Below are 11,987 nucleotides of genomic sequence, written 5' to 3'. Positions count from 1 at the left end.
AAATTGGTCGGGCCAACGTTGGGCGCATCCGCGCATGCGTCGACCCAAACGCGAAAGCGGACATGGGTGTCCGTCGTGCCGACTCAAACAGATAAATTCGTCGTTCGTTTGGGTCGGCGTGTTGGAGTTGCTCTTAGACCAGATCGCCATGAAGACCGGGCACCCCCAGAGAAGGTGAATCGAGGTCTCGAGGTTTTTGTTGCAGAGCGGGCAGAAATAGTCATTCTTCCACCCCCTCCGCTGAAGACGATCGTTGCACCATGGCCTATCATGATGCAACAGCCAACAAAACATTTTGACTTTGCCAGGAGCCCAAACCTTCCAGATCATGGATATAAACGTGAGGCGCGACCAATTTGAGAACTACATGTTGTAGGCCAAGCGCGCGGAGTACTCATCATTGCCGCTGACCGTCCAAGCAATCTCATCATCAAATCTATCGACGAGCGCGATGCCAGTCGTGTGGATGGCCCGGCGTTGTCATGGCGCAGACCGTGAGCCCAAACGGTCCCCATAAAACGCGGCCACCACCGACTTGTTCTTTCAAATGGAGTGATTGAACAGGTTCAGGAAAGCAAACCGAAGAGGGTGACCACCCAACTAAGAGCAGTGCTAGAAGCTTGCCTTCTCGCCATTGCGAATGATGACGGATGTCGTGGAGGCGAAGAGAGCTTTGACCTTGTCATCGCATGGCGTGCCAGAGCCAACCCAGGGCCTCTTTGGATGCCTCCAAGCGAGCCATAGCCAACACAGCCTCATAGTCGTTGGAGAAGTCTCCTTTCACTGAACGAACATCATCGAAAAGCCTAAAATAAATTCAGAAAATATGAGCACCAGTGTCGTCATCGCTCCTCCGGACAAACTTTGTTGTAGTAAACAATTGAGAAGTCATCGTACTAAAACCCCAAAGGACTAGCGCACCAAAAAAGCACTCGTCGTCACTGAAGAGAAGCGGAGATTAAAAGGATCCAACCTGTAGACACATGGACGAATGAAGACTGGATCCGCGTAGATCCACAAAAGACAAACATCAGCCAAATCTCGTAAGATCCACTAGAAACAAATCTCTGCCCCATGTGAACGCACGTACACATAACCTATCTGTACGTACATCAGAAGTTTAGAAATAGAGGCGAAGAGTGAAGAAACAGAACACATAGCATAGGAAGGTGGGGGATGAGGGAAGAGGATGAGACGTAGCCTACCTCTATAGATCGTAGGTAGATCGGGAGCCGACAAGGAGGCGTTGCATGAAATATTGAACAGAGCCGACAAACTACGCTAATGAGCCTCATTGCCATCGTTAGGCCTCCAATGTCACCAGGACAACAACCATGGAACTGCACTTTGCTCCAATACTCGCGGAAATATATGAGGGATGTGGGGAAGGATTTCAAGGGTCTGGAGCTGGCTAGAACAAAGCCATCGCAATCGACGAGGGGATTAGGTGGCCCGGTGTTGGAGACGGAAAGAGTTTATCGAACAATGACACCTTCATCAACGGGGAAGAGCTGGCTGGGGCAACGCCGCCACTGCCTCCATCGAGATGTTAGAAAAGGGGAAGGTTGTGCTGTGTGTGTTCGATTTTGTTCAGGGTGTAAGTACAAAATGTTACATCGAAGTATCTGGAATTCCACGCCAATCTACCTGTACCACATGTTTTACATCAAACGGCTGAGGATGCTGGATCGCACGATCGCACGTAGAGCCCAGATCTTCTTCGAGCAAGGCCATTTCGAATTCTAAATTTCGAATGGGACAAGCTACTGTCTGTTACCTGGGCCCCACTTATTAGTGGCACTCAGCTCCCCATCCACGCGAAAGAGCCAGCCGCTACCGTCTCCACCACACGGCCACAATCTCTGACCCTCGCTCCTCCCCCCACCGCAACCAAGGAAGGAGGCGGTGGAGACGGCAGGAGCCGACTAGTGCCGCATACAGCCCGCTTGCAGCGACGCCTCATCGGATGCTCCCGTCTCCGATACCAAATAGTTCGGTCGTTGCGGCGGCGGTCTAGGTGTGCTCGCCGGAGTCGTTGGACCCGTCCCGGAGCGACGCAGAGCACATGGCCGAGGCCCTCCTCCACCACCTCCCCCGCCGCTTCGGTGCTTCCACCACCGCCTCCTCGTCGCCGTCCTCCCACGGGGTCCTCTCACCCGCCCCACGCGCCGACCTGCGGGTCACGCGCTTGGCGGCTGCCGCCCCGCCTGGGCGGCCACACCGGCTCATGGTGCGTGCGTGCTCTTTTTCTCCTGTGGCTTCCTCGGAGAGAGGACTTCTGCGCTGTTAAGGGTTTTTGCGCTGTTGTGATGAGGGAAGCTCGAGTCTCATGTAGGGTTTGGCGGTTTGGGAACGTGGGGTTTGAGAAGTCTTCTGATCGTTTAATTGGGGTTTCCTTCTGGATTACATACATAATAGGGAGAGTATCCTGATTAGTTGCTGATTCATGCGGAGAGTTGTCATTATGCAAACAAAATAGATACACCTGCAAGCCATAGATTAATTTGTGGTGTTGGAATGAGTCTAATCGATGGCATTTACACACTATTTGCTTGATTTGGGCTATATGAATCACATTCACCTCACCCTCCCTGAGAATTGTACACGCGGATATTGGAAATTGTGAATATACTTCAGACTATGTTACTTCATAATTGGTTGAAGTTCTTTATGACTGAAACTAGAAAGGCTTCTTGCATTTACATGCTTGGGACACGGATAGGGTTACTGCTTAATTTATTCAACTGATTGCTGAGAGTGTTTGATATCTTTGGACTTTCCATTGTTCTCATGCTAGGCCCATGCCGCAGTGCGTTCAGAGACTGGTGAGCAACCTAAATGGTGGGAAAAGAACGCTGGTGCAAATATGATTGACATACACTCCACACAGGAGTTTTTGGATGCACTAAGGGATGCAGGCGACAGGCTTGTTATTGTAGAGTTTTATGGAACTTGGTGTGGTTCTTGCCGGGCACTCTTCCCAAGGGTAATTACCATTAATTCGTACTGATATATATGTAACTATGTACGTTTGATTTTTTCATGCCTTGATTGCCTTTTCTTTCAAATTTTGTTTCTCACATGTCTAGTTATGACTTCACATAGTTGTGTGGATAGATGTCATTTAGAAGGTATGTTGCTTGTGTAATACTGTAGTACTGTTTGTTTCTTGATCTTGTTCCAGAGTTGCCAATGACCTTGTACAGAAACAGGGAAACATTTTCCTTTCCATTTATAATTGGTAGATTGGTATTTACAATCTTTACAAGACTAGGGCTAGATCTAAAGCAGTCTCTCTCATTTCAAAATGTAAGGATTATAGTTTCTGCAATCTTGTTCCAAAATATAAGGCTTGAATTAGAATGAATATTTTTTTTTCTCTTTCGTTGTCATTTATCTCCCCCCTCTCTTGAAAATTTATGCATAGACACACATACTACATATTATCTCTCTTATTCACAAGACATTAGCACCATGGATACCATGGTTATAACTCCTTTAGCAATCCATCATCGTGATGAGACCTTAATAGGTTTTTGGTGAGTCGTAAGATGTTACTGTTCTCTAAAATAGAAGAGAAATATTAATTGATCGCTGCATAGCTGAATACTATGGTGCCAAGATGCTTAGTGGGTATGGACATATAGTGTTGAATTAAGGCCAATTCCTTTGCTGAAATCTTCCTGGATCAAGTTGAACACGAGGTCATGCCTAATACTGTGTTGCTGAAAATTCCATGGTCCTGGTCCACCTAGAGATTCCACCAAGGGTAAAGATAACTCCATTTAAGTTCTTTGCTGCTTGGGCAGAGATTTTCTTGGTTCTTGCCACCTGCAAGGTTCACAGACAAATCTGTTCTCAAGTGTCATAGAACCAGCACAACAAACGCTGGAATTTTATGCCAAACCTGCTATAAAAGGTCACAATCAAGCAATGCGCAGGTCACCTATTCTGCATTCTAGTCACGATAGAGAGTGCTAATTTATTAAGTATTCTTTTTTTGAACATTTATTAAGCATACTTAGGATTTGACAATCATCACAAGAGTGTGCCAGTTTAGCATTTAGCTGGTACTCCCTCCTTCCCAAAATATATGGCGCACTTGACTTTGCATGGTCTTTAATGCACAACTTTGACCACTAATACATACTCCTACCGTCCCATAATATAAGAGCGTTTTTGACGAGTAGGGCGTTTCGGTGCCCAGGCTCATCTGCACCCGGTTAGAAAAAAATTCGTAAAAAATTCAAAACAAATTCCAACAATTCCATTTTTTTGTGCGGTAGATAATTTGATGCGTGAGGCCCGCTCCACATTTCAAGTCATTTGGACATCTGAGCAACTCTCAGCAAAAAAGACAAATCAGGCCAAAACAGTGCATGAACAGTAAACATTTTTACAGATCCCCAATTTGTATTTTTTGCTGAGAGCTTCTCAGATGTCCAACTGATTTGAAAATTAGAGCGGACCTCATGCATCAAATTGTCTACCGCACAAAAAAAATTGGAATTTTTTGAATTTTTCTAGTATTTGTTTTGATTTTTTTTCGTCAGCACGGGTGCAGATGAGCTCGGGTGCAGAGATGGATTTTCGCGTTTTTGACACTGCACTATTGTCAAAAACGCTCTTATATTATGGGACGGAGGGAGTACAAAATTATATGAATCTAGCATGTATAAGTGGTATCATCGTATTTGTCTTGCAAAGTAGTTTTATTTCATATATCTTTGTACTAATTCTGTAGACATGCTATAAGTGAAAATCATAATCAAAGCTATACATCGAAGACCAGAAAAAAGTGAACCACGCCTTGTATTTTGGGAAGGAGGGAGTAGAAAGCATTACCAGTTAGTTAACAGTTCACAAGAAAAGGAGGCCAAGCTGCAAGGTAGATGTATTCCTGATTAGGACTCCCTAGATTCTCTCTTTTTACCAAGTTATTACACACCTGTTGTTTCTTACCTAGAAGCTTATGGCCTTTTGGAGGCTGTAACAAGGCCTGGATTCCGGAAGCTACTGAATTTGTGTGCATAAGTTGTTACCTGCTGAACTGTCCATCCTAAACTCATTGTCTTACCATCTCCTTGTGGCTCTTTTCTCAGCCCCTCAATTTGGTTCCTTCTGTAGCTGCATTATGTTTAATAGGCATGCAACTGTTGGGTATAGATCATCACCAATGGCTGGCTGATTGGTTTGCTTTGGGCATTATGTTAGTGTTGCAGATCTTGCTTGGTTCATGGTTCTCGAGTGACTTGGCTGCATAGGTCAATACCATGACTGAGATTGCCCTTGCTTTAAAAAGGCTGCTTGCTTGCAATTACGAGACGGCTCACCTTTGCCCAGGTCATGTGTTTTGGTGACCACCTCATCTTCATGACAATACAAGCTCTTACTGCCAACTTGTTAGCAACTTAGCATCTAGCTTAGCAAGGACTTTCCAGTTTATGATTGGTACTTTGAAGAACTAATGGACGCTTTATGGATTTTACCGTGACAGACTTTTTGTTTGACATTTTTGTGGCAATCACTTTTTATAAACTCCATACTGAGTCGATTGATTGGTTTCATAGGTTCATTTTTTTAACCTTGTGCTACTTGCTTTCCTTAAAACATAAGTACTCCCTCCGTTCCTAAATACTTGTCTTTTTAGAGATGTCAAATGGACTACCACATACGGATGTATATAGACATACTTTAGAGTGTAGATTCACTCATTTTGCTCCGTATGTAGTCATTTGTTGAAATCTCTATAAAGACAAATATTTAGGAACGGAGGAAGTAGTTTATGATTACCATCTGATAGCATCTCCCTAACATGTATACTGTTCTGAAACTAATGGCATCTCAATTCACAATGCAGCTGTGCAGGACAGCCACGGATAATCCTAATATCGTATTCCTAAAAGTAAATTTTGATGAAAACAAACCTATGTGTAAACGACTGAATGTGAAGGTCCTCCCTTTCTTCCATTTTTATCGCGGAGCCGATGGGCAACTGGAGGCGTTCTCATGTTCCTTAGCTAAGGTAAACCATACATCACCCCCTTCATAGCTCACCTTGTACAATAGGTAATCTTTAGTTACAACTCATAATGTACTGTATCAGATTGTCGGAAACTCCAGACACATTATCTTTTTTCTAGAGAGGCTTCTTTTGAAAGTGTTTTCACTTTATTGTTTTGTTGTTCAACTATGGGTTCAGAAGATAGGCACCAGTAAATACTCTGCAAAGTTCTGTCCAAGTTCTGTATGCTCTCATTAAATCAAGTCTCTCCTTTACAGTTTCAGAAGCTGAAGGATGCCATTGCCGTTCACAACACCGATCGCTGCAGCATTGGTCCACCTGTCGGAGTTGGGGATGTGCTTGCTAGCTCGAGCTCCCAGGAGAAACCTGCAGAAGCTGCAAGCTAGCCCTCCTTAGAAAGCATCTGTTTCTTTGCCCGACTCATTTTTTTGCCCCACTGTAATCAGCTCAGGAGAATCTTCCGTTTTCCTGTATAGAGGGGGCTCACGTACGCATCAGATGTTGTGAGGATTACTGTTTTTCTCTCAGGGAAGGAAAATGTGTATCATATATAGCGTGCCAACTTTTCCTTGTGCTTGGCAGAAGCAGTAGTGTTATACTACATCATTTTAGGGGTGGTAAAAGTCATGAACTCCATCCTGGGGCAGTGGGGCTGTCACACACCGTTGGTTTGGCCAAGGACGTGTGGTGAAGCCAGGCCTAGGTAACGACTAAACCGACCGTTTATTTCTAATTAGACTGATTTTCCTTAGTGATCTCTCTGAGCCATCCCAATCATCATCTGTGCCTCACTATCTGTGAACTACAGAGCAAAAATCGCAGCAACATTTTGCTAATATTGTGCTCTTTTGGAATACAATTTTTGGATACTGTGTTGTACTACAATTTGAAGGCTATGTTCAACCATAAGGTGGGCATCCAGCTGATTTTTTTGGTTAATACCAGCTGATTTCATTAACTATTCCTTTTTTTCCCGTGTGGTTATTGTTCATAACGGAAGCATGTTTTAGCAACTGCATACTGAGTCAAGTGACTCAAAATTAATGAATTATTCAGACAATCGAGAATATCAAACAGATAAGAAAACCTTATTTTCTGGCTAAATTGCCGCATCTCTTCTCTTCGCCCTGGCCCATCCAAGGTGCTTTTCAAATTTTGAAAATAATCAGCCAGAGAAAAGTACATAAGTTCTGTTCAGTATTACTCTTTGAAATTGTTTTAGTTACAGACTGTTCTCATGTATGACTACAAGTATTGCATGCAAAATACTTTGGAACAGTCCATTTTACAATAAAATTGCAAGTACCCTGCCTAAAAAAATGCAGGTACTCTTCACCGTAAGCCCCAGGCCCCCAACTATTGTGCCTACTTCTATACATTTCAATGTTAGCATGTATCCTTCCATTGCATGACTTCACTCAGAATCATTCCATTGCATGGCTTCACTTGGAGAATCAGAGGAAGCATACCGAAACACATAACCCTTTCTGCTCATCAACTACTACTAGGCAGGCCTCAGCGATTCCGTTTCAAATCCTTGTCATATATTTTCAATCGTTGAGACTACATGGCTGTGGCATAACTGTTCCCAATTTCCTCCATTTTGCATTCTGACAGGTGCTCTTTGCATCACCACCCCCTCGTTTTAGAGTAAGCCTGACGTTGTGCAAGGCTATCCCATGGCAAGGTACAGCTTTACTGCAACTGAGCTTGATAGCCTCTCTTGAGGCACTTGTCCCCCTAATGTTCTTAAACAACAGATTGCTCACCTCCACAGCCACTTTCTATACAAAAGAATAACACACCAGGTTATATCTATGTACATACACCGCTTGGTATGAGCGGGTTGCTATCTCAGAAAACAATCAACAAAAAATAAAATCAATGTACATAAACAAATGAATAAATCCATCATGGTCGTCATGTTCTTTCACCTGTTTATTACATGGTGTAGCCGAGTTGCAGTAGTTCTGGTCGATAATGATCGGGTTCCGTACATTATCCATTATCATGTTCTTGAACACAATATTCTTTGCATAACCCCGCCCACCCTGCCATGTCTTGATACGAGCTCCATTCGCCGTGTCGTGCAGTCGCACCCCGTCAATGGTGATGTTTGCAACTTGAGCTTGAGAGTTGCGATCACCTAAGCTCCCAATGCTTATCCCATGCCCTGGTCCACACACGATGTTCTTGACATGTAGATTCTCAGTCCCATCCTCAATTGACATGCAGTCGTCCCCAGTCTTGATTGCACAGTCCATGACTTTCACATCCTTACTATGGACGATATGGATGCCGTCGGTGTTGGGGCTAGTGCTGGGTGCTCTGATTGATAGGCGTGACATCCTTACATCGCTGCAACGCTCCATTGATATGTGGATTTGTTGGCTGTTCAACACTTCTAAATTATTCACTTTCAGATTTGTACAAGAATAGAACGTCAAAGCCTGGAAAGTGAAAAGAAAGATAGCCAATATGTAAGCAAGAAAAACAAGGCTACTCGATTGGAATATGCCAAGTAAGATGATTGGAAGGTGCACTCACCGTTGGAGCTTGCCTGCAAGGCTATCAAGGAAAAGAACAATTCATATTAGAAATGTTTCAGGAAAAAATAAATTGAAAGCTGTAATAGTTAAAACTTTTTAAAGTTGACAGTGAAACATTATATTTTCCTAGTGTTTTTCATTAATGCACAACTCAGAAGTTCAATATACTTACGAGTTTTGTGTTTACTTTGCAGGAGTTCTGCCACCAAAATTTTCCATTTCCATCAATGGTCCCACCACCGGTGACAGTAAGACCTCTCACAGATCTGAACAAAATCCAGTGCCTAATGGTATCCTCTATCCAGTATGATCTCTTTGGAGGAGCTACCAAAGTACCTTCAATCTGGAATTTGGTAGAACTTGTCATCTTTGTTTGCAAAAGTTGATGGAAGAAAATAATGTATGCATGTTATTGTTATTCATCTATCTCACCATTAACTTGATACTGGATTTGCATGGGCCAAAGAAAGTTACATGCTTCGTCAGGCATTTCTTGCCCTTGGGGATGAGCACAGTGCTAGGATTCAAAGAGGAGCAAGCTGCAGCCCACGCCTTTGACAATGCCTGCAAGAAGTGGATGCGCAAGAAACCCATGGTAAACCTTCCGTATGCATTTCTATCTCTAGTGAAATATGTATTTTGAGTTGGTTTTGCATTATACATACCTTTGTGTCGTCGTGGCGTCCATCCCCGTAAGCCCCATATCTGAGCACACTGAAAACATGATTTGACTGTAGAGATCGGTCTCTATGATCAGCCCAATTTGTCAAAGGGGCCACTTTCATGTCTTTCTTGGCAAGAACACAACACAAGAATAATGATAGTAGAGAGAAAAGGGGCACAATGGAAGCCATTTGTGCACACTTAGTATGTGCTGTTGGTGCTGAAACTGATGGGATCAAGTATTCCATCATGAGGATTATTTATAGGTGCCAAGTTTGGTTGGAGATCTTTGGTTGTTCTTAGCTCAGGTTGCTTCTGGTTGATTAGCTAAGTTGGCATAGATATTTGGAGCGCAGCAACAGAAGATTCTCCTGGCATGGGAGTCAAGATAAATGTGCTTGAAACATTATGTTTGCCTTTTTTGCCATTGCACCCAACTAACCCAGTTTGGCTTTTGAGATTATTTCAACACTAAGATCCAAACAGCAAAATTAAGGACACCTGGAGTACCCACTGTAGAGACAGATCATCTGAGAAACGCATGCATTTCTTCGGTGCTGCACTCTCCAGACCCACTAACCTTGCATGGATGTTTGAACCCTTACAGATGTATAACCTACTGGCTGGTGGAAGTAATGAATCATCGTGCAACTTATCAGTGCTAATGACAAATCATCAGGGAAAGAAGGCATGTGATTGCATTTGGACCTTTTCAGGTAGGTATCTTAACATTCATGAACAGAGGTTTCAGTTATAGGATCTTAGCTGAGAAAGGAGAAGCGTGGGGCTCGATTCATGGTTGCCGATTTGATGGAGATTTCTTGCGCCGACATTTTAGCGAGGTCATTATCTTCTTTCTCCCGGCTTCTGCCGCTGGCTGGGGCGCCGGTGGGCGGCGAGCTGGTGGTGGTGGCGGCGGCGGGTGCGCCTGCTGCAAGGGTTTTCGTGCGAGGCTCTACTTCTGGTCGTTGCTAGGGTGGACCAACTCCTTGGGCCACGACCAAATGGGCCGGTGGCGTCCCGGGCCCAGAACACGCCACCACCTTATGCCAGTCGTGTGGGGGCGTCTGTCAGGAGGAATTCCCTATTCGCCGCTTACTGCGGCAAGTAGTCGCCGCTTCGCACAGGGCGCAGCTCACCCTGGGCCGGCCAATTTGAATGGTTTCGCCTCGCGAGATGAACCACAAAAAACCAATGGCGCTAGGGATCGAACCTAGGACCTCCAGTAGCGATACACACTCGCTAGCCACCGTGATCGGCTCGTGGATCTGTAAGAAAGCAATGCTAAACTTAAAGAAACTAAGAGCGACGAAAAACCCATATGTTCCTTGTACTGTTTTTTCTTCAGTCTTATTCTGTTCTTTCTTGTTTTCTTTGTTTTTCTTTTTCAATATTTTTTACTTTTTCCTTGTAAGCTTTTCAAAAAGTTCAAATATGGTTCAGAATTTTTGAAAATGTTCTTTTTGTCAAAAATTGTTCATATTTCTGAAATAGTGTTCACATTACAAAATTTTGTTCAGAATTTCGAAAATTTTCATGCTTTCTTTGTTTGTTTGTTCTGATTTTCAAAATTTTGTTCACATTTGAAATCTTTTTAAAATTAATTCAAAAAATGTTCGAGTTTCAAATCTTGTTCGCATTTTCAAAAAATGTTCACAATTCGAAATAATGTTCGCATTGCCAAATTTTGTTCAGAGTTACAAAAAATGTTCCCTTTCTCAAAAATTGTTCACAGATCCAAAAATATGTTCGCTTTCTTCAAATTTTGTTCCAAGCTTCAAAAAAATGTTCGAGTTTCAAATCTTGTTCGCATTTTCAAAAAATGTTAACAATTCAAAATAATGTTCGCATTGCCAAATTTTGTTCAGAGTTACAAAAAATGTTCCCTTTCTCAAAAATTGTTCACAGATCCAAAAATATGTCCGCTTTCTTCGAATTTTGTTCCAAGTTTCAAAAAATGTTCGCTTTTCTATTTTTCGTTTAAAATTTTATGAAATGTTCTTGTTTTGCAAAATTTGTTCAACATTAAAAAAACTTTGCTGCTTTTCAAAAAAAATCAAAGGTCAAAAAATGTTCAACATTTAAAAAAAATTATTCGCTATTTTTGGAATTGTCTGCGTTCAAAAAAAGATACGGGTTTTGAAAACGAACTACGTTTTTCCTGCAAAAAAAGAATGAACTGCGTTCGAACTTCTATAAAAGTTTAGATCTGTCGTGGATTATGTTCTTATAGTATTTGCTGCCTAGTGTTGGCAAAGAACGTTCAGTGGTGCAATGGCTACCGCACGCGGGTATTAAGCGGGAGGTCTCGAGTTCGATTCTCCAGTCGCCCTCACATTTTTGTGTTGTATTTTACGTCAGTAGCTGCTCCTTCGTGGGCCGGCCCAAACGAAGCACCCCTGTCAGGACCCAATGAACTAACTCCGGACATGTAAGGGCCCCTCCAGTCTGCCGCAGATAGGAGGTCCCCTGTCAGGACCCAATGAACTAACTCCGGACATGTAAGAGGGTGTTTGGTTCCAGGGACTTTTTGGTGTTGGGACTAAAAAAAGTCTCTAGCAAACCAAACAGGATGAGACTTTTTTAGGATTTTTTGCTAAAAGTCCTTAGAAGTACCTCCTTGAGAGTCTTTTTCAAAAAGTCCTAGGAACTAGAAAAAGTCTTAAGACTAGAGAATCAAACATCACCTAAGTATCTCGGGAAGGCTGGCTAAATAGACGGCACAACTTGAGAACGAATGGGTGTGCCCG

The 11,987-nt window shown here is 43.1% G+C and overlaps 2 protein-coding genes across 2 annotated transcripts; one reads left to right on the top strand and one right to left on the bottom strand.

Moving 5' to 3' along the window:
* The first annotated feature begins 1,831 nt into the window (after window positions 1–1,831).
* Window positions 1,832–6,574, top strand: LOC125552430 (thioredoxin-like 2, chloroplastic). Its single transcript, XM_048715986.1, has 4 exons — window positions 1,832–2,230; window positions 2,798–2,986; window positions 5,861–6,025; window positions 6,283–6,574. Exons 1-4 carry the CDS (start codon window positions 2,066–2,068, stop codon window positions 6,409–6,411), a joined length of 648 nt encoding a protein of 215 aa, XP_048571943.1. The 5' UTR covers window positions 1,832–2,065; the 3' UTR covers window positions 6,412–6,574.
* Window positions 6,575–7,203: 629 nt separating this feature from the next.
* Window positions 7,204–9,849, bottom strand: LOC125552422 (polygalacturonase-like). Its single transcript, XM_048715976.1, has 6 exons — window positions 9,240–9,849; window positions 9,007–9,138; window positions 8,747–8,917; window positions 8,573–8,593; window positions 7,960–8,475; window positions 7,204–7,809 (listed from the first exon to the last, which is right to left on the bottom strand). The coding sequence occupies exons 1-6, from the start codon at window positions 9,486–9,488 to the stop codon at window positions 7,576–7,578; spliced, it is 1,323 nt and encodes a 440-aa protein (XP_048571933.1). The 5' UTR covers window positions 9,489–9,849; the 3' UTR covers window positions 7,204–7,575.
* Between the last annotated feature and the right edge of the window lie 2,138 nt (window positions 9,850–11,987).

The sequence above is a fragment of the Triticum urartu genome, chromosome 1 (assembly GCF_003073215.2).
Source record: "Triticum urartu cultivar G1812 chromosome 1, Tu2.1, whole genome shotgun sequence".
NCBI lineage: Eukaryota > Viridiplantae > Streptophyta > Magnoliopsida > Poales > Poaceae > Triticum > Triticum urartu.
Note: the sequence above shows the minus strand (reverse complement) of the source record. Positions and strands in the feature narration are given on the sequence as shown.